The 27,686-nt window shown below is 34.6% G+C and overlaps 7 protein-coding genes and 4 pseudogenes across 11 annotated transcripts, besides 1 other annotated feature; 8 read left to right on the forward strand and 3 right to left on the reverse strand.

Annotated features, from left to right (window-relative positions):
- Positions 1–503: 503 nt before the first annotated feature.
- On the forward strand, positions 504–1,817 carry TVAGG3_0565280 (spectrin binding; the record flags this gene model as incomplete). Its single annotated transcript, XM_001581800.1, has 1 exon — positions 504–1,817. The coding sequence occupies one exon, from the start codon at positions 504–506 to the stop codon at positions 1,815–1,817; it is 1,314 nt and encodes a 437-aa protein (XP_001581850.1).
- A 1,641-nt stretch (positions 1,818–3,458) lies between these two features.
- On the forward strand, positions 3,459–3,798 carry TVAGG3_0565290 (structural constituent of ribosome; the record flags this gene model as incomplete). The annotated part of the gene is made up of 1 exon (XM_001581799.2): positions 3,469–3,693. One exon carries the CDS (start codon positions 3,469–3,471, stop codon positions 3,691–3,693), a length of 225 nt encoding a protein of 74 aa, XP_001581849.1.
- A 403-nt stretch (positions 3,799–4,201) lies between these two features.
- Positions 4,202–6,961, forward strand: TVAGG3_0565300 (uncharacterized protein; the record flags this gene model as incomplete). Its single annotated transcript, XM_001581798.1, has 1 exon — positions 4,202–6,961. One exon carries the CDS (start codon positions 4,202–4,204, stop codon positions 6,959–6,961), a length of 2,760 nt encoding a protein of 919 aa, XP_001581848.1.
- Positions 6,962–7,317: 356 nt separating this feature from the next.
- TVAGG3_0565310 (translational elongation) lies at positions 7,318–7,452 on the reverse strand (the record flags this gene model as incomplete). Its single annotated transcript, XM_001581797.1, has 1 exon — positions 7,318–7,452. One exon carries the CDS (start codon positions 7,450–7,452, stop codon positions 7,318–7,320), a length of 135 nt encoding a protein of 44 aa, XP_001581847.1.
- A 562-nt stretch (positions 7,453–8,014) lies between these two features.
- On the forward strand, positions 8,015–9,846 carry TVAGG3_0565320 (dynamin family; the record flags this gene model as incomplete). The annotated part of the gene is made up of 1 exon (XM_001581796.2): positions 8,018–9,811. One exon carries the CDS (start codon positions 8,018–8,020, stop codon positions 9,809–9,811), a length of 1,794 nt encoding a protein of 597 aa, XP_001581846.1.
- An 821-nt stretch (positions 9,847–10,667) lies between these two features.
- On the forward strand, positions 10,668–12,388 carry TVAGG3_0565330 (annotated as a pseudogene). Its single transcript has one exon. A coding segment is annotated over exon 1 (1,721 nt).
- A 600-nt stretch (positions 12,389–12,988) lies between these two features.
- Positions 12,989–27,686: part of a mobile genetic element that runs on past the window's edge.
- On the forward strand, positions 14,397–15,256 carry TVAGG3_0565350 (annotated as a pseudogene). Its single transcript has one exon. A coding segment is annotated over exon 1 (860 nt).
- TVAGG3_0565360 lies at positions 16,752–17,377 on the forward strand (annotated as a pseudogene). Its single transcript has one exon. A coding segment is annotated over exon 1 (626 nt).
- TVAGG3_0565370 lies at positions 19,996–20,878 on the forward strand (annotated as a pseudogene). Its single transcript has one exon. A coding segment is annotated over exon 1 (883 nt).
- On the reverse strand, positions 22,335–23,276 carry TVAGG3_0565380 (organellar and viral DNA polymerase type B; the record flags this gene model as incomplete). Its single annotated transcript, XM_051238580.1, has 1 exon — positions 22,335–23,276. The coding sequence occupies one exon, from the start codon at positions 23,274–23,276 to the stop codon at positions 22,335–22,337; it is 942 nt and encodes a 313-aa protein (XP_051096404.1).
- On the reverse strand, positions 24,703–25,056 carry TVAGG3_0565390 (uncharacterized protein; the record flags this gene model as incomplete). Its single annotated transcript, XM_051238581.1, has 1 exon — positions 24,703–25,056. The coding sequence occupies one exon, from the start codon at positions 25,054–25,056 to the stop codon at positions 24,703–24,705; it is 354 nt and encodes a 117-aa protein (XP_051096405.1).

Genomic DNA, 27,686 nt, shown 5'->3' on the forward strand with positions numbered 1-27,686 from the left:
GAGGAGCTTGAGTGTCTATAGTTTCAAATAAAAATTGTCCATTCATGGGTTAGTCTATAACGCTATAGGTACCAACTTTGCGGATCTTCGATCCGCAAAGTTGGTACTGTCTATTTTTATATTAAAAAGTATGTTATTATATGGGAAAAATTAGAGATTTCGATCTCAAAATTTAAAATCGGGTTATTTTGGATTCTTTCGCTTTGGAAGGGCGCGAAGCGCCCTCCCAAAGCGATAAAAGTTCCAAAACAAGGATCTGAGAAAATCTGATATCGGAAAAATGACTTTGGATATGATAAATATCACTTTTATAATTAAACATCTGGATGAAAGTCTTGTTATTATGTTATTTTAAATCTATGTACTTAATCAAACCGCATAAAATATATCCGAAATCTTTGTGATTAGTGTTTTCTACATACTTAACACTATAATTATTTTTCTTAATGGATTTCAAAGATGTTTTGTCACGTGGAATGTAAATATAAGTTTTAAATTTTTTAATGTCTGTTCAAAGCATTCATCAAAATAAATTCAGTGAATTGCGAGAAAACTACAAACAATACATCGATACATATAATGCATTGTATCAACTGAAAATTGGAAATGAAGAAGAATTAAGCCAGATTTACAAAATGATCAAAACGAATTTGATTGAATCAAAGAAACTTTGCCCACAATCTATTATAAGAGATATCTTAAATATCATTCCGTATAATAATGGCCATACAAAGTCATATTTATCTCTTGCCAAACTCATATCTGATGATTATCATGTGGAAGAAGTCAGACAAATTCCAATTATCTCTAACTACCTGTTTTATAAAGAATATGGAATTAAATTAGACAAATCTCATAATTTTGAAAAAATTCAATCAGAAAATTTATCCATTCATTCAGAAAATACAATTTACAAAGCAATTGTGTATAATGACAAAGAAACATTCATCTCATTTGCCGAAAGAGAAGGATTTGATAAAGATCAAATACTTAGAAACAGCTCTTTGTATCCAATTACCAGATCAATATTTTTTTCATTTGGTCGTAGACCAGGATATTCATTACTTGAATTATGTTGTTACCATGGAGCAGTTGATTGTTTCAAATTCTTAAGAACGAAATTTAACTCAGAAATAACTGAATCATGTTTAATATTTTCATTTTTAGGAGGAAATCCAGAGATCATGAGTGAGTGTTTGAAATATCAGAAACCAGGTGATGAATGCATGTGTTATGCAATTGTTTCACACAACATTGATTTTGTCACATTTTTGATGAATGAATACAAAATATCGATTAATTTATATCAATGTGCAGTGTATAAAAATCTTGAATCATTTTTAGTTTATTTCGATCGAACTAATGATATTCACAGATGTTATGCTTATTCGGCGTTGTTTGAAATGTTATCTCTTTGTGAATATTTCCTTTCACTTGGTACAAATATTAATATATTAATGGGAGAATTTGGAACAGCTCTTCACATTGCAACAATGTATAATTGTAAAGAGATAGCTGAATTTCTTATATCGCGCGGTATAAATATCAACAAGAAAAAAATTAAAGGAAGCACACCTCTTCATGATGCAGCAAAATCTAATAACAAAGAAATGGCCGAGCTTTTAATTTCTCATGGTGCAAATATCAACGAAAAAGATGATGAAAAGAGAACCGCTCTTCATGATGCAGCAAAATCTAATAGCAAAGAAATAGCTGAACTTTTAATTTCACTTGGTTTAAATATCAACGAAAAAGATAGGCGTGGAAATACACCTCTTCATGATGCAGCATGTGAAAATAGTAAAGAAACAATCTAATTTCTTCTTTCACATGGCGCAAATATCAAGGAAAAGAATAATGATGGAAAAACCGCTTTTCATCTTGCAGCATTGAATAATTGTAAAGAAACTGTCGAATTTCTTCTTTCACATGGCGCAAATATCAGAGAAAAAGATAATGATGGAAAAACCGCTTTTCATCTTGCAGCATATAATAATAGTAAAGAAACTGTCGAATTTCTTCTTTCACATGGTGCAAATATCAATGAAAAAGACAATGATGGGAAAACAGCTCTTCATTTTACAGTAGATCATAATAGTAAAGAAACAGCCGAATTTCTTCTTTCACATGGCACAAACATCAATGAAAAAGATAAACTTGGGAAAACTGTTCTTCATTATGCAGCAAAACAATATTGTAAAGAAACAGCCGAAGTTCTTCTTTCACATGGCGCAAATATCAATGAAAAAGATAAAAAAGGATATACCCCTCTTCTCATTTCACATGGCGCAGTTAAGGATGCACCCAAATGAATTATTATCAATGAATAATCGGCAGGGGAAAAACTTTCAGTTTCTCACTAAAAATACAATTTTTATAGGCAAAGATTAAAAACATAATAATTTGGCAAATTCTTTTTTACAGGTTTCTACATGATACTTTTATTAAGACAGGCATGCAAACTATGCAATTGCTGATTGAGATTTCTTTTTTTTATCTTTGGCTTCAAAGTTAATGAAGAAGGTAGTCTCAAATGGGAAAGAGCTATTGACTGAAATATATTTGTTTTGGATGGTGCTCAAAAATGGATGACTATTTTCTAGATATTCGCTCGTGGCTCAGAACCATTTTCAAGTGAAGACAATATTTCATTTCCTATTGCCTTAGTTCATCAACAATTGTCAAAGCCATAAATGAAGTATGAAATAATATATTCAACATTGGTTATTCTTTCAGCACCAACTTTCTTTGTTTGTTTTATGAGATCCATGTCAATCAAGGAATTGAATGAATATGAAAAATTGAAAGACAACAAATGAATTTCACCGAGTTCTGATATTCAAATCTCTTACCATTAAACATATACCTTTCTTTCAATCTTGAATAAAGAATTTTTTTAAATAAATATTCCCAAACCTATATTATATTAGTTCATTTTCTATCTGTGTGTATTTTTCTTTCAATATACTTGTTAGAATTATTCAATTGGGCGTCATTTTTTTGGGCGAAACATGGGCGAAACAACGATAGAGCCCTCAATTCTCTCAAATTTTGAGGGCCTTTGGGCGAAACATTGCTAAAATTCAGAGGTTTGGGCAAAACATAAACTATTCAATTTTTAACCAAAAAAGCATATTTTTAAGTGGAAAAAATTCATAAAAACTTTGCAAAATCTTTTGGGTAAGTTCCTACATGATAGCATCATCTAGATAAACAATGAAATCATGTTGTTGTTTAAATATATTTCATTTTAGATCTTTCGCCCAAACCTCTCAATTTTCGCAATGTTTTCCCCAAAAGCCCTCAAAATTTGAGAGAATTGAGGGACCTATCGTTGTTTCGCCCATGTTTCGCCCAAAATTTTAAAGACCATTCAATTAGATTTGGAGAAATGTTTTATTATAGACTCAACAAATTATTATAATTGCTATTTCGTAAATTTATTATGATTTCACTTTTTTCGTTTCAATGCCGAAACAAGTAGCAACTCCAAAGGAATTCCTTGCTCTCGCAGCTCGCCCTGATGCCAAATGGGTCAAGGTAAAGAAAGTTAACGACGACCTTACAAAATTCAAGCTTAGAACAACAAAGTTCCTTTATACACTTGTAGTAAAGCCAAAGTTTGTTGAGCTTGTTCAGAATTCAATTCCAGAATCCCTCGAAGTAATTGTCCTTGATAAGAAGGCAGAATAATTTTTAACCATTTTCACGAAATTATCTTTTTTCATTGCTTTTGTACTAAAACACATCGATATCTTAAACAATTGAATTAGTAAATTATTATCGACTTTAATTGACAATTAATACTCATTAGTTTTAACGTATTATATCATATCAAACTGAATTAAGAGATTGACTTCAAACTGAAGCAGTCATTTATTTAATTGAGACCAGATATAGCTATGCATAATAGCAAAATCTTATAATTTTGGAGATAATGAATCTTGAAACTTTAATAAATAATATTTCTCTGGAGAAAATCATTTTAATGAATGTTTTATCTCTTGGTAAAAGAATCCCTGATTGATTAGGCTGAAAAGTTTGAAAAACTTTCAATCAATGGAAAATTCTGAATTTTGCAGCAATAATTTTATTTACTGCAATAAACAATAATGATTTTTACAGTCATTTACTCATAAGTAACATAAAATTTTCGTAAACTTTTCAATTTATAAAACCGCCTCAAATTTATAAAATTATAATGCTGTCATATTTCAAATCTACGCCAACAATCCAAGAATTGGAAACCTTCACAAATGAAATGGATTCAATAGTGAAATTCCTCCATAATCAATCAAAATCACTTGCTGAAGTCGGTCCGCCATTATTAAAGATTGTTGCTGTCGAAGCACCTGATTTCAAAGTGTTTTTCGAGCATATTGCAGAAATTTATGACAAACTTTTACGATTATACGAACGTACATCCAAAGATCTCTCCAGATCTCTTGAAGAATTTAAAGATATTAATAGAAGATATGTCGTAGTCAAGAGATTGGAGAATGAACGCTTGTCATTTAAGTCACAATTCGATGATGCATGCAAATTGGTCGATAAAACATACAAAGGAATGAAACCAGAAGATCCAAATTCTCTGGCATCTTATAATCAACTTCAAGGAAAACGCGCAGAAGCGGCAAAGAAGTTATACAATGCTGATAAAGCACTCATTGAATATCAAAAGCGCTTCCAAAAGTTCTATATTCGTAAGGTCAAAACAGGATGGCTAATGTATTCGCAATCATTCTCATATTTCTATGTCTGTGAAGGCTCATTGTATAATGAACTTGCACAGCTGTTCAAATCTATTCGCGACCATGCATTCGAACCAAATAAAATTTTATCAAAACTTAATATCAAAGTTCCTGAGCCATTATCTCCACAAAATGGATCAACCTCAGTACCACAATCCAACAGCTTCGATGTACCCCCTGTTCCTGCTGCAATTATCAATAGTTCTGATGTACCACTTTCAGCTAAGCAACAAAAGGAACTTTCAGCTGCGAAGAAGCAGCAAAGGAAGCAAGACACTCCACAACAAAAGCAGCAGCAACAACAATCACAACAACAACAACAGCAAAAGGGAGGCAAATCTGCAAATCAAAAATCAAATCAACAAAAAGGCCAAAAGAAGAAAGCTCAACAGCAGAAACAGCAAAAGTTAAGTGAAGATGAAGCTCTTCCAGTTCCAGATAATCTTTCTGACGAAGAAAAGAAGACAACAAATAACAAATCAGATGAAGATCTTCAAGAGCTTGTCAATGAAGATGAATACATTGCAAATGCTCAGGCCTCAAATAAAAACAAACAAAACAAAAAGAACGGAAAAGGAAAAATGAAACAAGAAGTCAAATCAAGAGATATTTTGTTTGAAGAAGCTGCAATTAATGAAACAAAAGCAGAAGAAGATGAAATTAAAGTGATCGAAACCAATAAACCACAAGAAGAAAAGAAGGAAGAGATATTAGTTGTTGATGAGAACAAACAAGAAAATTCAACAACACCAACAGAGGAGAAGAAAGAGGAAGTTGTTCCAGTTGAAGAAAACAAGGAAGACAATACATCTGCTGTAGCTCAAGAAACCACAGTCGAAGAGAAGAAGGAAGAAGAAACTCCTGTTGAGGAGAAGAAGGAAGAAGAAACTCCAGTAGAAGAGAAGAAGGAAGAAACTCCAGCTGAAGAGAAGAAGGAAGAAACTCAAGCTGTTGAGGAGAAGAAGGAAGAAACTCCAGCTGTAGAAGAAAAGAAGGAAGAAACACCAGCTGTTGAGGAGAAGAAGGAAGAAACACCAGCTGTTGAGGAGAAGAAGGAAGAAACTCCAGCTGTAGAAGAAAAGAAGAAGGAAGAAACTCCAGCTGTAGAAGAAAAGAAGAAGGAAGAAACTCCAGCTGTAGAAGAAAAGAAAGAAGAAACACCAGCTGTTGAGGAGAAGAAGGAAGAAACTCCTGTAGAAGAGAAGAAGGAGGAAGAAACTCCAGCTGTAGAAGAAAAGAAGAAGGAAGAAACTCCAGCTGTAGAAGAAAAGAAAGAAGAAACACCAGCTGTTGAGGAGAAGAAGGAAGAAACTCCTGTAGAAGAGAAGAAGGAGGAAGAAACTCCAGCTGTAGAAGAAAAGAAGAAGGAAGAAACTCCAGCTGTAGAAGAAAAGAAAGAAGAAACACCAGCTGTTGAGGAGAAGAAGGAAGAAACTCCTGTAGAAGAGAAGAAGGAAGAAGAAACCCCAGCTCAAGAGAAGAAGGAAGAAACTCCAGCAACAGAAGAGAAGAAGGAAGAAGAAAGTCCAGTTGCTGAAGAGAAGAAGGAAGAAGAAACTCCAGTTGCTGAAGAGAAGAAGGAAGAAGAAACTCCAGCTGTAGAAGAGAAGAAGGAAGAAGAAACTCCAGTAGAAGAGAAGAAGGAAGAAGAAACTCCAGCTGAAGAGAAGAAGGAAGAAGAAACTCCAGTAGAAGAGAAGAAGGAGGAAGAAACCCCAGCTGAAGAGAAGAAGGAAGAAACTCCAGCAACAGAAGAGAAGAAGGAAGAAGAAAGTCCAGTTGCTGAAGAGAAGAAGGAAGAAGAAACTCCAGTTGCTGAAGAGAAGAAGGAAGAAGAAACTCCAGCTGTAGAAGAGAAGAAGGAAGAAGAAACTCCAGTAGAAGAGAAGAAGGAAGAAGAAACTCCAGCTGAAGAGAAGAAGGAAGAAGAAACTCCAGTAGAAGAGAAGAAGGAAGAAGAAACTCCAGCTGAAGAGAAGAAGGAAGAAGAAACTCCAGTAGAAGAGAAGAAGGAAGAAGAAACTCCAGCTGAAGAGAAGAAGGAGGAAGAAACCCCAGCTCAAGAGAAGAAGGAAGAAACTCCAGCTGTTAAAGAGAAGAAAGAAGAGGTTGCTCCTCAGCAACCACAAAACAGAAATAATAATAATAACAATAACAGAAATAAGAATAATAGAAATAACCGCAAGAAAGGTAAGAAAGGCCGTCGTTAGAATTATATTGGATTTTTTATGTATAAATAAATATTCTGTTATATTTAAAATCCAAAAACTTATCTTATTAAGGATTTCATTATATTCATGATGATAAAAAGACTGTATTTCCTTGTCGGAGTTATTAATTTTTATTCATTGAAATCAATATTATCAATGAAATTTCAAGATTAGAAGTCGAACATATCAGCAATTGGAAGTGGAGCATCATTATTTGCCTCGGCTTCTTTCTCTTCTGGAGCATCATTCTTGGGTGCTGGAGCTGCTCCAGTTGCAGCAGGAGCAGCGATTCTTGCATCTCCAAGTGATAGGTTCTTAATGATGCCTTCGATGTCAGCATTCTTGAAATAATCAGCTTACATCTGAACCCAGAATTTATCAGTTTGTAGACCTGATGCATCGATGATTTTTTGGAGAGCATCTGCAGTGATTTCTTTGTCTCCATCGTGTAAGATTAAGGCAGCGTAGACGCAGGCGAGTTCTTTGCTCATTCTTAGAAAATGAAAATAATTTCATTAGATTTATTTCAATAACGTCAAAAATTTTCTAAAAAAATGTTGATGGGAAGAAAAAAAAAGTCGTGTATAATTATTGCAAATCAATTGTACTTCTTTCGTATAGTCTAAATCACATCTGACAATATCAAAAATTTGAATAGTCACAAATCGAGAGATTAAATTTTTTCTCAAGATAAAGTCTTAAATAAACTAAATTTAGATAGTCTTAATGTAATACAGTAGAAAGGTCAAATTTTTAATACCGCTTATGCATTGAGATTTATATCTGACCAATAGGATTGTGGCAATATGCCAATGACAATGGTTTGCTTAGAATATCGATATGCAAGATATATCATATTTAACTTAGTTTTGTTTAATTCCTCATAATTATTGATGCTGGAAATTTAGTTCAAGTTTCGAATGATATTGTCTATCAATAAATAATACTTTAAACAGTCTGTAGAGCATAAAAAAGCTGAGAAATCAAGTTTTCAGCCCGGATCAGGCGGTTATAATTTGAATAATTGAAATAATCCATTTGACACTTTTTAATCGAATGCAGAATCTTATCCCTGTTCTTAACAAACTCCAGGATGTTTTTGCAACTGTGAGTGCCCATGCTGTTGACCTTCCACAGATCGTTGCTGTCGGTTGTCAGTCAGCTGGTAAGTCCAGTGTACTTGAAGCTATTGTCGGCAAAGATTTCCTTCCTCGTGGCGCGGGTATCTGCACCCGTCGTCCACTCATCCTTCAATTAATTCATATTGAAAAAGGTGGCAATCCAACCGAATGGGGCGAGTTTTTGCATAATCCCGGAAAGAAATACACTAATTTCGATGAAATCATGAAAGAAATTGAAGACGAGACAGACCGTGTTTGCGGTACAAACAAAGGTGTTACAGATCAACCAATTAACCTCAAGATCTACTCTCCGACAGTTTTGAACCTCACACTTGTCGACTTGCCAGGCCTTACAAAGATCGCTGTCGAAGACCAACCAGCTGATATTGCTGACCAAATCAAGAAAATGGTTTACAATTACATCACACCACAAAATGCTATCATCTTAGCCATTACTCCAGCTAACATGGATCTTGCTAACTCCGATTCCCTTATCGCTGCCCGTGAAGTCGATCCAAACGGTGACCGTACAATCGGTGTTCTTACAAAGCTCGATATCATGGATGCCGGCACAAACGCTCGTGAAATCCTTCTTAACAAAGTCTACCCACTCAAGCTCGGCTACATCGGTGTTATCAACCGTAGCCAGGCTGATATCAACGCTAAGAAGAAAGTTGCCACAACTGCCGATGCCGAAATGAAGTTCTTCAAGAGCCACGAGGCTTACGCCGATATCGCTGAGAACTGCGGTACCAAGTTCCTCTCACAGACTCTTAACCAAATCCTTATGAAGCACATCAAGAATCAAATTCCAGCTCTTTACACACAGATTAACGATCAGCTTGCTCTCAAGAATGCAGAGCTCCAGAAATACGGTACCTCCCTCGGCAACACCCCTGAGGAACAGCAAACAATGATCTTCTCACTCGTATCTAAGTACATGGAAGAGCTCAACGGCCTTCTTAACGGTTACAGTGACCAACTTAGCAATACCCAGCTTCACGGCGGTGCCAACATCATCTCAGAACTCATCGATGAATTCCCTCAATCAATGCTTACGATTACATCCGTCAAGACCACTCCACAAGAGCTTGTCGCCAAGATGATTGAAAGCCAGGGTGGTCTTCGTGGCTCAATGTTCTTCCCAGAAGCCACATTCCACGCATTAGTCAAAGATGAGATCGAAAAGCTTCGTCCATGCGTCTTGAAGTGCATTGACAATGCAAAGGAACGCCTTGTACAAGTCCACCAGTCCGTCCATGTTCCAGAACTCGAGCGTTTCTTCTCTCTCAGAGACAACATTCTCCAGATCGCTATCGATGGCGTTGTTCAGGCATCTAAAGAAGCTGCTGTCTACGCAAACAAGCTCATCGATATCCACACATCATTCATCAACACACGCCACCCAGATTTCGCTCCTTGCAAGGCACAGATCGATGCAAACGGTGGTTTCGGTAACAACGTTCCAATGCTCATTGACTTGGTCCACAGATACTTCGTCATTGTCCGCAAGGAAGTCATCGACTCAATTCCAAAGGCAATCTTCAGAACAATGCTCGTTGACTCAGTCAAGCAGCTCAGATTCGACCTCGTCGAAAAGCTCGTCCTTGAACCTGATCTCAACGAAGACCCAGTCATTGTCGAGAAGCGTAACTCTTGCCTCAAACTCATCGCTGCTCTCAAGCAGGCTCAGCTCGTCCTTGCAGATGTTCGCAAGGCACACGTATAATTTAAAAAAAATAAACTATATTCCTCCTTTTAAAATTTTCTATTTTTTTTTGAAAATTTCCATTACAAATAATTATCTATTTACTCTATAAATCTACTTCGATTTTACTCCAAAGGGCGACAATTTCTCCGGAAATTTTTAAAGAATTGCCAAGTCTGCATCCTTATCATGTTAGAAAATTAATTTTATAATCTTATTTCTTTTCTTGAGTTTTATATTCATTATTAATAATCAGGATATATACTTCAGACATTGAGAGTATGTTGCTTGATAAGAGATTGCTGACCATTCTAGATCAATAAGGAACACAATTGTTTCAGAGCAATCGATTTCAAATTGAATAGGTGCTAAACAATATGATCCTATAGTATCTGAATAAAATACTGGGATATATATTTACGCTGACTCACATATGAGCGATCTGAAATTTGATGCTATAATAAAGTTGACAAGCTCAGATTTTGAAATAACTATGATAGTAAAAGCATCCAGTTTGCATTTTGATATCAAGATTGATACCATCAAAATCCTCAATTTCGAAAAAGTTCATCTTTGAGTATCATTTTGATACAAAAAAAAAAAAAAAAAAGGTAGTGGGGCCTCCAGGCACTTCGTGCCCTCTAGCCCTGAAGATGTTTAGTATAACTTTGTCCGGACAAGTAAGGGTCTATCGTCGCTACAGGAAAAGTTACGGGCGTTCCAAGGAAGTATACTTTGAGAAGCCTTTTCTCCATTTTAAAACAAGATAAGACGGTTATTTTACAAAACTGACAACACTTTGACCGAGTAGTTTTTTGTGCTGAACAAAAAGTGTCATATAAACATCTGTCAAAAACCGTTTTTTACTTCACTTAAAATGCCACGTAAGCTACGTAAGAATATACGTAAGAGGAAGAGAGCATTGAAACATCCAATAGTAAAACCGACACCACAACAACAGTTGCAACAACAAATTATGAATGACCCCACTATGTTGCAACAAATGTCAAGCAACCCTATGCTTTTAAACCGAGTTATTGGTGCACAGAGTGGAGGTTTAAGAGCGGCACTTTTAGCGAAAATGGCAGGCTATGGTGGAGCTGCAGACGGAACAGCTTATAACCCTCAAAGTCAAATGAATTTGAGTTCACTCAAAAATCAAATAACAGATGTCAAAAAGTCAAACATAGACATACAGAAACAAATAAGTGAAAACGAAAAGAAACTAGAATATGACAGACACAACAAAGAAACTCAATGAGTTAAACGTAGAGAAAAAGAAGAAAGAAGAACAACTGAAAGAACTAAGTACAGAGGAATATGCGAAAAAAGTGTCAGAAAAAGCAGCAGAAGTAGCAAAAATGGAACAAGATGTTATAAATTTGAAAAACCATACTACTCAATATAAAGTACTGAAAAATGAAGAAATAAAACAAAAAGCCCTGAAGACATATATGGATAGCGATGAGTATAAAAAAGAAGTTGAAGCAAATGTAAAGGCAGAAAAACTTTTACAGTTGCAAAACCAAACCGTACAGTATGAAAACTTAGCACAAAGAAAGTAAAAATAACGACGCAGCCATGCAAAAGGCAATGAAAAGCGCAGAATATATAAAAGCTAATAATGACTGGTTAGATGCCCAAGCCAACGCCAAAGCAGCCCAACTTATAGGGTCAATAAGGACAAAAATACAAGCGGATGAAGACAGTTCAAATGAAGCTTTAATGAATGCTGACTTTAAGAACGCCTTCGAAGCTCTTCATAGTAAGGTGAAACTAGTGAACGACTTCTCATCTGGAAAGAAACTGAAGTCTGAAGGTTTCGACAACGAGTTAAGAGAAGTAGCACAAAATATGACGAAAATAACAGATGCAGCAACGAGACAGGCAGTTCAAAGTGCCTATGACGCCGTTAGAGCAACTGTTGTGGAAAGTCAAGAAAAAAAGTTACAACAGACCAAAACAGACCTAGTAAATGCTTTCTTAAGAACGAAAAGTCAGGTAGGACATTATGCTGCAGATGGAACATATGTGCCAGCTGGTGGAACTTATATACCACCAAACCCTCCAAGAGAAGCACCTGCACCAGGACTACCTAAAACATTTACATCGTCACATGGACACAGACACAGGCATGCACCAAAACCAACAGTTCAAAATCCAGCACAGCAACCAACAGTTCAAAATCCAGCACCACAACCAACAGTTCAAAACACTGCACAGCAACCAACAGTTCAAAACCCTGCACAGCAACCAACAGTTCAAAACCCTGCACAGCAACCAACAGTTCAAAACACTGCACAGCAACAACCACAAACAGAGCAAGGACATAAAAGAAGTAGAGAACAAGGAAACCAAGAATTCTTAAAAATGCTTAAGGAAGACTATGGTTACCCAGATACTCTTGACTTTAGTGACAGATATAAAGAAGCTATTAAAAAGTTCAAGGAAGGAAATGCTGACCCGAACCTATTTAGCTTTATGGTTCAGCACCAAATGGGATATAATTTCAAACCTGGAAAATACAAGCTCGCTAAGGGATATGATTTAATAGCATATCATCCAAATGACATGACTGAATTTACTCCGAGATATTTGGTGTCAGAGCTAAATGATAATTCAACTCTCTTCATGAAACGCGTAAAAAATAGAGACGGAACGAAAGAAGAAAGGTTTATGAGTCCGGATGACTTAGATAGGGAACTTTTTAAAAACGGTCTCGGAATATATGAAATGCCAGCAGATGAGGTACAAGAAACTCCACAGGAAGAAGTTCAGATACAACCAGACATGGAAGAAATAGTTCAGCAACAACAGCTAGAAGAGCCTGAAGGAAACGAACAAGTTCCTCCTTTGGAAACTAACTTCACAGAACTAGATGAAGATTTGGAACAGCCGAAAAATCTTGACCCTCAACAAGTGTATGCGGGGAATATGGAATCTTTCCAAGAGTCTAAGAAAAATTCGGCTGACATAGTAGAAGAATATCGAAAAATGTTCGCCGACATACAAAAGACTCCAACATCAGATGAAAATATTCAGCATAGAATGGAAGAACTGAAAGAAAGTGTACGCAAATACAACAATCCTTTTTACTTACGACCATATAACGTTCAATCTTTGGCTGAACTCGGTGAAAATAAAAGGTTAAATTTCAACAAAACATATAGAAATGAAACATTGTTTAAAGTTCATTCAGAACCTAACCAATATGGAAACAAACCTACTTTTGTTTCTGCAGACTATGGAACTACAATGAGATGGGGTCATAAAGCTAATCCGGATAGGTGGTTCATAAACTTACAACCACAATTCCAAGAAGTTGTAGACGCAATGGAAGTGAATGGTGAACCAGATATAGCTGGTATTTTCAGCGCGGCTTTAATGCCATTGAAAGATATGAAACATGCAGATATTTTGGACCAGTATGAAATGAACATGGCTGATGGAAATATAACGCCTGACGTTCTAGAACATTTATCTCAAAGAACTACACAGAACCATAGAGATGGTATATTTGGTGAAGAGTTTAGAAAGAAAGTTAGGGAGAGAGAAGGAAGAGAACCTATTGTACATGACCTTGCAAACGAAAGTTTACAAAATGTCATAAAAACTTACTTTGCAGACAATGAACCGAGAAGGGATGAATATTTAAGAAAACTCAAATGGACAGTACCAAATGAAATGTTAGTATTGAAAAACATGTTCCTTGACAAAATAAAACCAACTACAGAAATAAATGACGCAAGACTGAAACATTGGGTAAAAGCTTTCCCATTCACAAAAGATATTATTGGTAACATGGAAAGAAAACCAGAATGGCTACAAAAACATATATTTGGAAACGAGCTTATTCCATATGGACAAGCTCTGTTTGAAGAGCTTGAACCGGAAACTCAGGAAAGAGTCATGCAAACAATACGCGAAGACTCAAATACAAACTATGACAAAATCTTTCTAGGATATAGGTTACCTGAGATGGGCGACCAGAGCCCAAAGGCAAAAAGGACATGGGAAATTTACAACATACTAGGTGAACATGAGGCAAAGATGCAACAACTTGAAGCAGGGCAAGTTACCAAAAGCGACACCAAAGAAGAAGAGTAGAACAAAGTGAAAGTAGTGAAAAAGTAACTTCATCTAGTGAAAGTAGTGGCAATGAAGGAAAAAGAAGAGTTAAAAACTCAGTCAGGAAGAAAGTAAAGCTTGGTCCGAAACAATTATGACAAATAAATCCAACTATTCTATATTTTTACCCATATGAAATGTACGCCGCTCAGAATATAACGCCAACAGTTTTGGATGCCATGAACGGAAATGTTTCCGAATGGTATAACGAATGCGACAATGCCATTAGAAGGTCAGAAATAGTTCCTGGAACTTACGAATATACAACTGCTGTTTCTTATGGAAACGTAGGTGAGTTTGGAGAAGGTTCTTCAACAACAGTAGATATTGCTTGCGACAGGTTTCATATTATTTCTATTGACAACTCATTCTTATACGTGAACAAGACATTGAAATAAAACCTTCTGCCAAGTTGTCTGACAAGAAAGGTTGCAATGGAATTTTCTATGTCGGATACCAATATGCTCCAGAAGTTTTCATGGGATATAAGATATATTCTAACTCTGACTTAGTTCAAACAGTAACATGGGCAAACTATGAATGGTTCGCTTTGAGAAACTCAGTACAACCACAAGCTAGAGAACAAACAGACCAGTATGCAACTATTGAGAAAATAAGAAGACTTGACCCTAACGTTCCAGGAGTTTATGTTAACCTTTCTGGACAAACTGCAGCAGCAGTAACCAAAGTAAAACTGAAACTTAGAGTTCCTTGTCATCTTTCCTCATCTTCAGGTTTTTAAGATACTTGCCAAACTGGGCAGGAAAAATTTCTATCGAACTTACTCCAAGCAAAAATAACTTAGTCATTGCACCAACACAAGACCCATTCACTATTACAGACGTAAAGGGAACAAATCAAACATCATTCGCCGAATTTTGCAAAGACAAAGTTGACTTAGACTTTGGTTTTCTCAAACTTCAACAATGAAGTAAACTATTATTTCAATGCTGCTGGAACTGCTTGGGACCCAGTTAAGTTTACATGCGAAAAATTTGAATGCAAGAGAATAGAAAGCAGACTTGCAGTCTATATGTTGGACCCAGATATTTCAAATGCTTTAGCTGCCAAATATATTGCAGTTCCACTTATGTTCCCTATACACCAAATATCTGTCAAAGACTTTGCAGGTGAAGTTGGAAACCAAAGTGCTGACCCAGGTGCAAGAACAGATATTGCTTTAACAACTGCAATGAAACATGCAGATACTATGTTTGTACTGTTCAGACGAACTATAAATGACTATTCTTGTTTCTACAACCCCGGTATTAAATATCATATAAACATAGATGGCAAATATTATCCAAGAGAAGAATATTCTACAGTTGAGGATATGAGGTCATACAACTTGACATTAGATGCTATGAACTTTAACAACAACTTCACAACAACCATTAACCCTGAAATGCAAAGTTCTATTATGCCATATGTGAAAGTATGGACTCATACAGGAGGTCAAAAAACTCAATATACAAATGGAGACCGTTCAAACTTTTGGCTTGGCATTCCATTTGCTGACTCAGAAGACTTTATGGGTGGTATTTCAACTGTTGGTACTGTACAAATACAATATACTGGTGACAGAGACGGTCCAGATGAACTGAGAGCAAAGAAGTTTACAAAACCAATAGCACTTTTCACGGAAGATGCTCTTTTGAAGATTCGTTCGATGAAACCTGCTGGGGCTCCTCAGATTGGCATAACGACAGCTTCCATCGAGCAGATTTTGGCAGCAGGTCAGTAAGTTGTTCTTGAACTGACTTCTCTCCGTCAAATATTGACAGTACGCCAGTTTTGACATAATATTGTATTATAAACTTTTCTTTAGTAATATCGGTCAGTTTTGAAGTTATATTTTTGTCTGCTTCAAGAACTTTCACCATTTCAGTTATACCAACTTTCTTTGCTTTATGAAAATATTTTGGTTCAGCAAAGACTGCTATTCTATAACATTTACCATTGTTTGTATAAAGAACTATTCTGTCAATGTATTTGTATTGTTTGTGTGTGTAAACTTTGTTCTGCTTCAATTCGAAGAGATACTCGAATACGTCCATCTTTTTATTCTAAGTAAAAATGTCATTTCCGAAAAATAGAAGCGTGAGTGTTTCAAAAGGTTTAATGGCGGTGGCAGATGTGAAGTTAAATTCACCAACTCAAACAAACAGTCAAAGTGTTATTGTCAATGTCAAAGACAGAGATGTTGAAGTGGGGAAACCATACGAAGACGAAGATGGTATAACAATTGTTCCTGTAAAAGAACCAACATATCCTGAAGTTAGCAGAGACTTAAGTTCTGTTGCAGATATTCGAAATGACTACCAACAACTTAAAGACAAACTTCAAACTCAGGAGAAGATTTGTCAAGCTTTAGGTATAATGTTTAAACTTGGTCGAACACAACCCTGTAAAAGTGAACTCATTATGTCATTGCACCTCATGAAGTTTTGAAAGAACTATTGAAACTTTTGACAGAGGCAGACGATATAAACATCAAAGAAATAGAACCCGACATTAGTTGCTGTGGTGTTTCATATAATGCCATTGACAAGATATACGTTATGAAAGGAGGTGAAACGTTGAACTTAAAGTATAGTTTCCCAGACGTCATAAAAATATTTGACGACCACAACATTTCATTAAAATTTATTTGCTAAGTAAATGGCAGAAGACATAATGGTTTATACTATTACGACTAAAAACCCTGAGTCATATAATTCTATAACAACAAACTTACAAAGTCCTCAAGGACGGTATTGTAAACTAACTTTAAACACAATGACGACTAAAGCCTGTTTTGCTCTTTTGACACCAGAAGACTTATTTTTTGTGAATGGTAAAAAATACTCCTTTGAAGATACTTACTCAGATATACCACCAACAGGTTTTGTTGACTTATTTAATACTTTAAGTACGGGTGTAACATGTGCTGCAACTAGAGCAGGTTTCATTATGTTTGGATGTCCGACTGAGTTTACTATAAACGATATGAGCTATAATACAAAACTTATTTCTGGTTTTTACTACCAACAGTTTCCTATAACAGGAAAAGGTGTCATACAAGGTTTGTCTATTCCATTGACATTAAGCACACCAATCTTATATATTGTTTCAAACTTAGGTTCAAAGTGTTATTCGAATGTCGACAGAAACTATTATGACCAAAAGATACTTATGCGTATAAACAATACTTTCTCTGCTGGTTTGCCTATTGTTCATTCGAATGCAGAATTTTCAACCTTAGTGAACTCAAACACTTTGGCAAGTATAACGTTGACATTAGTTGACGCAAACTTTGTTCCTGTAAAACTTTTATGTCCTATGTATTTGTCAATGACGGCAGAAAGTTTCGAATTGGAAGATGCAACTGGTGAAAGTATTGTATTACAAGAACAACTTCAACAACAAATAGCTCAAGAACAACAAATGCAACAAATGCAACAACAAAGTCAAGAATAAAAAAAAATATTTTTTTATTTTTATAAAAATGTACAGAATAGATGTTTCAGATTTTATGACTTCCAAGCATTTCAGAAATATGTGTCCATTTAGAGACTATAACAAAGCAGTCGAGAATTTGAAACGTTTAGTCATTTATGTCGACTCTGCCCCAGAATGTTATGTTATGAAAGAATGGGATGTAGTCTTTAACAAACCTAAAGCAACAATAGTGTCTGAACAAGAATGTAGACAGAAACTTAAGAAAATAAAAGTCGTACAAGTTGGCATGAAGATGTTAGATGCTTGGATATCTTATTGTCAAAGTTAGAAGATTTTTCAGTTCGAGGTATAAAGTTCTATACACCTTCTCCAAACTTCTATTCTATCTTCACTGGATATAAATATGAACAAGTAGAATGGAAAAAATATTATAGAAGCTTGGTTAGACCATGTCAAAGAAATTATATGCAATGGAACGAAAGAGTCTATGAGTATATCTTATGTTGGTTTGCAAACATCTTAAACATCCAAGTGCTAAAAATGAAACTGCTCTCATTATAATTGGAAAACAAGGGAACTGGTAAGAACACATTCTTTACAGATATCTTATGCAAACTGTTAGAGGGCTATTCGAACCCGAATATGACAAACTTAGAAAACATCTGTGGTAAATTTAACTCCTCAATAGAGAATATGAAACTTATAGTTTGCAATGAACTTCAAAGTATAGATACAACAAAAGTTTTAAACTCAGATGCTTTGAAGAGTCTTATAACAGACAAAGTTGGAGTTGTTGAAAGAAAGTATAAAGACCAAAGAGTTTGTGAAAATGTTGCAAACTTCATTATGGTTTCAAACAATGCTGTTCCGATGAAGTTAGAAAGTTCTGACAGAAGATATGTAGTTGTCAGAACGTCAGATTCTCATATGCAAGATACAGAATATTTTGACGACTTAGCAGAAACTTTGACATCTGACTTTTACAACCACTTGTTCTCATATTTTTATGACATTAGATATTTCAAAGTTCAATCCAAGACAAATTCCACATACCGAAGAGAGACAAACATTGTTAGAAGCAAACAAGAGTGTATATGAACTGTTCATAGATGAAACTGACTTTGAGTGTTTAGATGAAAGGTCATTGTACGATTCGTATAAACAATATTGTCAAGAATATGGTTATATGACAGCGTCTAAACGAACATCTCTTGGCAATGTCAAAAGTCTTTTAGACGTACAGAATGGTGTATTATACAAAGAAAAATTTTTTATGAGTAAATTTTAAAAAAAATATTTTTTTATCCGATAGAAAAGATGACAGAAAATTAACTTTTTACATAGCGCCAGACCCTTCTTGCCCACATCTTTTTAAGCCACAATATATAGACAGAGAACTAAATAGAGAAAGCGAAATTCTACAAAACAGAAGAAAGCGAAATTCTACAAACAGAAGAAAACATATAGAGACCTAGATAACGAAAATGGATATGCGCTATTCTGGTTAGATTGTCCTTATGAAATGTATGAAAAAAAGGCTTTATATGAAGAATATAGAAAATATTGTCATGAAAACAATATAAGACCAAGCTCTAGAGAAAAATTCTATGTGGTATATAAAACATCTTTCGAAGTTCGGAATGGCAAATATATAAAGAAATAATTTTTCTAAGTTTATTTTTTCAAAAAAATATTTTTTTATCCGATAGAAAAGATGACGAAATTCATCTCAGTAAACAAGTACATGTCAGGACTTAAAGAAGAACTAGACCCATTCACATATTTGAATGTTTACTTCTACCATTTTGAAAAGTCTTCATTCAGCAAAGTTTGGAACATCGAACCAGTTAAGTTTGCTATTGTGACTAAAAATGGTGCGAAATTTTGAAGACTTAGACATAGAAGGTTTGTTAGCAGTCAAAGAAAGTTTTGACAGAAGGTTTCAAACCTTAAAGAAGGCAAAGCATACAAACTTGTTATACCTTATGAACCAAAGAAAGCAGACGACTATGAATATTATGAGTCTAAAGTTGTAGAAGTTCAAGGTAAATTGGGTAAAAAGATTTAGAGTCTAAGCCAGTGTTTACTCCTAAAGAGGAAGAGAACATTGACATTGACCCAGAAATGTTCAAAAATAAAATTTTATTTTTTACATGTCAAATTTTTTTTCTCTGGAACTGGTTCAGGTTCTTTCTTCTCTTCTTCTACTTTCTTTTCTTTCTTCTTCTTTTCTGGTTGGAGTTATGTCAAATTTCTCCGAAACCATATTTATGTAAAAGTTCTTTGTCCTTTAATAGCTCATCTATTCTGTTTTCTATTTCATCTTCAAGAACAGCGCATGTGTCTTCTTTGCATTCTAAGAACTTTTGTTGGACTTCATCTTTCCAATCGGTGTCATCTCTGTCAACAAGTCTGTCATTGACAAATTTTAAGACAAGACTAGCTCTGCTTAATGTTTATGGTTCTTGTCATATTCCCAGAAACAGAAACTTTAGAACAAATTCACCTTTCTTGTTTACACTATGTAAGATTTTATGGTCGACAGATGTTTTGCTGTCAAAAAGTTTGTCTCGAATATAGATAGCGAAATCGCTAGACATTTTCTAAAAGATAAAAATTTTAATTTTTCTAAAAATATGTTAGAAAAAAAGTTTGCTGACATTGACAAGAAATTTGAGAATGTTTTAAACAAGAACAAGAGGAAGTTAGAAAATGCTCAGATAAAACCCATACATGACAAGTTCTTATTTGCTCAGAATGTATAACAGGTCTAATTGCACCACCTGGGTCGGGTAAGACTTTCACTTATCTTAAAATGGCTGCCACAACAACAAGAACTAGATGAGAAGAACCCATTCTATGAGTTAGTAGTCATTTGTAGTACTTCTGGTCAATTTGACCAAACCGTCAATTCGTTCAAAGATATTATAAAGAAGTCTAAGTTAGTATGTATAAAAGACTCTGAGTTGTTTAGATTGGATAAAGAAGTACCAAAGAAGAGTTTTGAAGTATAATGCTATAAATGAGTATATAAATTTCTAAGTTTAAAGACCCAAATGAGGAAATGCAGAGAATATTTAGAAAGAAAACACTTCAGAAACAAAAACAGAAAGAGATAGATATACATTTCGAAGAAATTGCAATCTTACGATTGGAAGACATACCCTCATAGGTGTCTTCTTATACTTAGATGACTTTGCTTCTCATCCTTTGCTTAAGAATAGAGAACAAGATATGTGTCGAATTCTTAAGAAAGCTCAGACACTTTAACATCTCAGTTGTCATTTGTGTACAGACACAAAGAGTTTAAGTAAGGATGTAAAGAGAATACTTACTGACATTGTACTTTTCCCCGGATTGTCCGAAGACGATTTCATGGAACTTATGAAAGAGTCCATGGCAGGAAGTTTGACAGACATGAACTATGGGAGAAGTACAAAGTCATACAAGACCCTCATACTTCTTTCAGAATTCATATCTACGCAAAACAAAGTTCAAATTGTAAAAAGTCAAGCGTAAAAATAAAGAGTGCAATTTACTCTACTTGTTTTGAAGTTGTCAAAATACTCTGTTATTTTTTCCTTTAACAATGGCAAATCTTCTTTGAAGGTAAGTATTGTACAACCTTTAATATCATAGTGTTTGAGGTAACGTCTTGAACTATTTTGTTTCACATCTTTCATTTCGGTGTCATTGAAATCGGTAAGTTTTCGCGATAGAACCAATTTCTGTCAGATTTGTAAATCTTAGCAAGGCGTAAAAAGCTTTTTTGTTCTTCTGACTAAAGCAACATAACTATATCTCTGTCTTCTTCTTTCTCAACTCTTCAGTATAAATCAATACTATATTCTTCCTTTCCTTTTGTCGGTATCTTCGGTCATATACTTGTGTGTTTATTTATGGTTTCTTTTTTTTCTTGAGTATGTTTCTTGTCTTTGTCTGATCATCTTTTTGCTGTCAATGACTTCATCTTTGCTGATAGTTTCTTTTCATTCTCTTCACGGTTCTTGTCTATGAATTCGTCAAGAAGTCTGTAAACATGCCATGCATAACGAGGAGAAGCCCACATTGCAAACTGCATTTACTAAAAGTCTATGTACATAATAATCCTCTTAAATTTATTGGCAAATTTTTACGATTTTCATGTTGTTTTATGCATGGCCGAAAAAAGTCGGTCTAGAGAAATTTCACTCAAAAGTTTCTTGTGTCTTTGGTTTTGAACCAGTCGTCTGCGTGTTTAGGTGTCTGAGCAAAAACATGCTGTCAAAATACTTTTGCATTTGTACATATCGTTCTTTGATCCGAACGAATGAGACGGAGTTGTTTGTTAAACTGAACCCACTCATATTCTTCATTTATAGCTTCATGGACATAGTTTGAATAACTGTTGTTGTTTCTCTGTTGTTGACATATCTGTCTTTACATACAAAATAAAAAATAATTTTATAAAGAAAATTATGCGTTTTATTTTTCTATCTTAAGGAAAATCACGAAATTTGGTCATTTTTCAGCAAAAACATATTTGAGGGTTAAGGTTAGATCTCACCTGTTTTTTCACCTCTTTTTTTCACAAGCGTTTTACATGAATTGTACGATGTATATTTGAAATCCTAAACAGTTTTTGTAGCTTCTATTTCTTCTTTTAGTACATCGAATAGTTTAACAGATGCGCGAAAGTTTCTTTATATTTCTTTTCTTGACGTCAGATAGAAGGAAATCTTTGCTGTTGGAATAGTTTTTGTCAAGACTTCATTGTAAATGACCAAAAAATATATTTTATGTTAGGAATGTTAGATCTAACCATGTTTTTCTAACACGCTTTCTAACATGGTCTAAAACACACAAAAACTCACTGAATTTTCATTATTTCTTCGTAAATGTTTTGTCAAGACTTCTTCGTAAATGACCAAAAATATATTTTATGTTAGAATGTTAGATCTAACATGTTTTCTAACACGTTTTCTAACATAACTATTTACAAGCGTTTTACATGGTATATGTTGCGATGGTTCATGACTTTAAACAGTTTTGTAGCCTCTATTTCTTCTTTTAGTACATCGAATGTTTTAACTATGCCGAAGGTTTCTTTATATTTCTTCTTGACGTCAGATAGAAGGAAATCGTCAGCAGTTGGATAGTTTTTGTTCAGAAATTCTAACATGTCCATTTTATTTTCTGCTGGTTTTTCTGCTTCTTTCTTTAAGTCTGCATAGTCGTTTCTCATACGTTCTATCTCTTTGACGGAGTAGTTATATTTCCTAATTGCTGCTTTACATTTAGAACATTGCGGGTTCATTTTTGCGTTATATTCTGAAACCTTACCTGCTAAAACAACCAAGGCGTCAATGGTTTTCTTTAACTCAAACATAGCGGGTCTTATTTGTTTGTTCCATATTTTACATCTTCTATCTTTATCTCTTATCTGCCATACACATTCAGCAACTAACGAAACAAAGTTGTCGTATGTCTTAAATTCTTCAGATTTATATATGTCAGAGATGTTCTTATATACTATGTCGCAATCTTTGTCCATAACTTTATGGTTGCAATGAAATCCTAGAAACTCATAGTTTACCTTTCGTATGAACTTCTTTATTTCTACTGAGTCAGTTGCTTTGACTTCAATTTCGTCAAATTCGGGAATAGTTAGTTTTTGCTGCTGAATTTCAGGTAGTTTAGGCAAATGGTCGATGAGGTCCTCCATTTCATAAAGATACTGTTCATTTGTTTCATCTTTCGCACTACAGTCTAAATTACTTGTTAAAAGTTCTTGCTTTATCTTCTGGATTTCTGTTTCAAAAGTATATGAAGAAGGAATGAAGCTTTTCATTTCTACTAACATTGACGTAGGATTCATAACTAACGAGTTTGGTGCTGTTGTTGTTTGGACTGTTGTTGTGCCGATTGTTGAAATCATGTCTTTTATACAAAATAAAAAAAAATAAAAAAATAAAACTAACTTTATTTTTTATTTCGGGAAAATTCATGAAAATTCATGAGGTTAGAAAACATGTTAGAAAACATGTTAGATCTAACCACTTCACCTAAAATATATTTTTGTCTGATTTACACTCATTACGAAGAAGTCTTGACAAAACATTTACGAAGAAGTCTTGACAAAACATGTACGATGAAGTCTTGACAAAACATTTACGAAGAAGTCTTGACAAAACATTTACGAAGAAGTCTTGACAAAACATTTACGAAGAAGTCTTGACAAAACATTTACGAAGAAGTCATGAAAATTCAAGAGGTGAAAAAAGAGGTGAAAAAACATTTACGAAGAAATCATATCTTTTATACAAAAAATGAAAAAAAATGACACTTTTTCATTAGATAACTGTTATTTTTTGACGAAGTGAAGGTTGACACTTCGTCAAAAAAATCCCTGAAATCATATCTTTTATACAAAAAAATACAAAAAATGACACTTTTTCATTAGATAACTGTTATTTTTTGACGAAGTGAAGGTTGACACTTCGTCAAAAAAATCCCTGAAATCATATCTTTTATACAAAAAAATACAAAAAATGACACTTTTTCATTAGATAACTGTTATTTTTTGACGAAGTGAAGGTTGACACTTCGTCAAAAAAATCCCTGAAATCATATCTTTTATACAAAAAAATACAAAATAAAACTAACTTTATTTTTTCTATCTTAAGGAAATTCATGAAAATTCATGAGGTTAGAAAACATGTTAGAAAACATGTTAGATCTAACATTCTAACATAAACTTTATTTTTGGGTCCTTTACACTCATTACGAAGAAGAAATCATGACAAAGCATGTACGTTCATGTTTGACAAAACATTTACGAAGAAGTCTTGACAAAACATTTACGATGAAATCATGACAAAGCATGTACGAAGAAGTCTTGACAAAACATGTACGATGAAATCATGACAAATCATTTACGAAGAAGTCTTGACAAAACATGTACACTCATTACGATGAAGAAGTCTTGACAAAACATGTACGATGAAGTCATGAAAATTCATGAGGTGAAAAAACAGGTGAGAAAACAGGTGAGATCTAACCTTCTACCCTAAACATTATTTTTATTGAATTCAGCAACAAAATGAACGAGGTCAGGATGTATGTAAATACATTTGAATTCATTCATAACACCCTTTGTAAGCTCATAAAATGCTTGTTTTGAGGTCGAGCCACATTTGGCTCCACCGTATTCTTTCAACCAAAACTCAAGAATTTCCCGCATGAATTTTGTATAAAAACCAACCGTCTGTATTCCGACGGTTGCTATATTCTTGACAAAACATTTACGAAGAAGTCATGACAAATTCAAGAGGTGAAAAAAGAGGTGAAAAAACAGGTGAGATCTAACATTCTAACATAAACTTTATTTTTGGGTCCGGGAACAACTTTCTCTCAATTGGAGCTGTAGCATAATCTTTGCGTAAACGGTTCAGACTCTTTCTCGAACTTCTTGGGTCTCTCTTCGATTTGGATTGAGATTGGAATTGCTGGAACATCCAAGGGTTGGGGAAGTAAGGCATAGGCTGAGGAGGGTAGTTCGGGAAGCCTTGTGGTGGGTAGTAACCTTGAGGTGGAAATTGGTAGTAATTTGGTGGAGGGACTTGCTGGAACTGAGGTTGCTGAGGAGACTGTTGTGGTTCTGCAGCTTTCGGTTCTTCTGGCTTTGGAAGGCGTTCAGGAAGAGGAACGTCAGTCATTCGTTTGTGTCCTGTCGGAAGGAAAAACTTTTTCTGTCGGAAGGAAAAACTTTTCCTGTTGGAAGGAAAAATTTTTTCTGTTGGAAGGAAAAATTTTTTCTGTCGGAAGGAAAAACTTTTTCTGAAGTTCGACCAAAAAGTTCTCAATTTTCGAAAATTTGAATGGTTTACGGACGGACAACTAGAAAATTTTTTCCTGTCGGAAGGAAAAATTTTTTCTGTCGGAAGGAAAAACTTTTTCTGTCGGAAGGAAGGACTCGGAATGCCAGAAGGATTTGACGAAGCAATTTACCTAATTTAAATAACGAGCTGTTAAAGACTACTTGCGGCAAGGTCATGAAGCCCAAGGTCAAGTTCACCGCTATTTCTGGAAGGCTGCCTTGAATCTCGAGACTTCGACTCGGAATTCCAATTCAAATTACCAGACGGGACAGCCTACAGACGAATAAAGGAGATGAAGAAAGAAGCTCTTCTCAGTTTCTTTGCAAAGCGTCTTGGATAACAACTTCCAAACAGAGAGAGTCCAATTCACGAATTATACAAATTCTCAGAGCACTGTTCCACTTCTCGGGTCAGCCATTCTACATAAACCTGTGAAGGCGACAGTCCAACCAGTTCAGTAAACCTTAACGTTTAGAGTAAAAACTTTTTTTCATTTTTTGTGAAAGTGTCAAAAAAAAATTGTTTTCATGATTTTCTACCGTATGTTAGAAAAAAATTGTTAGAAAACGTGTTAGATCTAACATGCTAACATAAACATATTTTCAATACTTTTTCACACTTTTCGTAGTTATATATGAAGACAATTCGAGATAAAAGTCATTATACAATGGAATAATAGTTGTGCACACCATTTTGTTGTGAACCAAACTGAAAGTCCAGAGAAACTTGTTACTAAGATGGTTCGTAGAATTTAGAAGCAAGTCATAAAAGTCTCTTACCAATACATAGAAAACTATTGTTGCTTGAACTGAAACTTGCATGACACATAACATTTTGAGGTCAAACACGTTTCTATAAACTGTCAAATCTGCTGGTGGAAGTATATAAATTGAAATGGAGCCATCTGGTGGTAATGGTTCGTTCTGGTTTAGTAACCGAAGAAATTGTGCCCAAGAACGTTTGTCTACTTTCCAAAATAAAAACTCTGTATCTCTTGGAGGGTTAATTTCAATCTTTTGAAATGAAACGGTGGAGTTCATCTTGTCATATTTCTAGTTCAGATAGTATGTTCATTTAGTAAAGAGTCGTATTTCTTGAAAATTCCCAATAATATTTGTTCATTGAGTTTGAAAGTCATTTAGAGTTTTTTCAAGACTTTCGTCTGAACGAACTGTAAAAATTTCATCATTTCGTCAAATTGTCTATATAGACCATCAGAACCTTTATTATCTGCCATAGAAAATATTACTGCGAACATAAATGCGTTAGTTCTATTTTGAAAACAAAACTCTTCTAAATCCTATTGCCTTTGCATCTGAATGGACCTTTGAAGCCAACGAATTGGATAGTCAAACCTGTAATGCTCGGGATGAAATTTCTTCATCTGAAAATAGTCCTACCAGCATTTGTTAAAGATATAGTCTAACGGTTTTGTATCTACTACTTTTGTTCTTTGTTTTTCAACCTGAAGCATTTAATATATGAAAAATATATGTTTTAAAATGGTATGCCATTTCATATTCTCATCTAACAAACAAGTTTCCCAACGGTTCTTCTACCACAAACTCAGCGTACATTTCAAATAAAATTAAAAAATGTCACTTTTTAAAAAATAAAATTTTTACTTCATGCAATGTCTCTAACATCGAAAGGCATGTCCATAAGACGTTCTTCTTCTAACCTCTCTAGTCTGTTTGGATAATGGCACGTGCTGTTTCCAAATCCATTTCGTAGCGAAGACCAGACAATTGTCATAGACTTTTATGGGTCTTCCCTTCCTATATTTAAACTTCTTCGAAACTCTCCAACCATACTTTGCAACTCTGCTTTTATTCTAGCAGATTTTCTATCCATTCTATATGGGGGCATTTTTATAAAAAAGAAAAAAATATTTTTTTCTTTACTTAACATAACCGCCTGCTGCCATAAGTCTTTGACGCCAACCCATACCAGCTAATGAAGGTTGACTTGGTTTAGTTTCCAAACTTAAACTTTGGTTTGGTTTATCTTCAGTTTTTGGTTTTTCTTCTTCTATCGGTTTTCGTCACTTTTCGGTTTCTCTGACTTTACTTCACTTGCAGGAACAGTTGTGTCGTCAACATCTTCATAAATATCATATGCCATTTGTTTTTGTTTTCCTTTCAACTTTTTGTGTTTGTTTAAAGTTTTTAATATTTCGACTCTAAGTCAATGGAGATGTTCTATAATGAACTGTTGGTCAGTGAAGTAAACTTTTCCATCTGTTGTTCTCGAAAGCTCCTTCAGACTTCAATATTTTATTTGTGAGAGTCTGTTTCTTTTTTTGAGATACTTGCCGTTCCATTTTATGAAAAGTGACTTTGTAGTTAGGGTTTGTATTTCCAGACTGGCACTTTCTATTATTGAATTTTTTCTCTTCATCTGTAAGTTCTTTGACAGGTTTTGACAATGGTTCTGAACTTTTGTTTGTGGTGTCAAATCTACCGTTT

This window comes from Trichomonas vaginalis, chromosome II (assembly GCF_026262505.1).
Source record: "Trichomonas vaginalis G3 chromosome II, whole genome shotgun sequence".
Classification (NCBI taxonomy): domain Eukaryota; phylum Parabasalia; order Trichomonadida; family Trichomonadidae; genus Trichomonas; species Trichomonas vaginalis.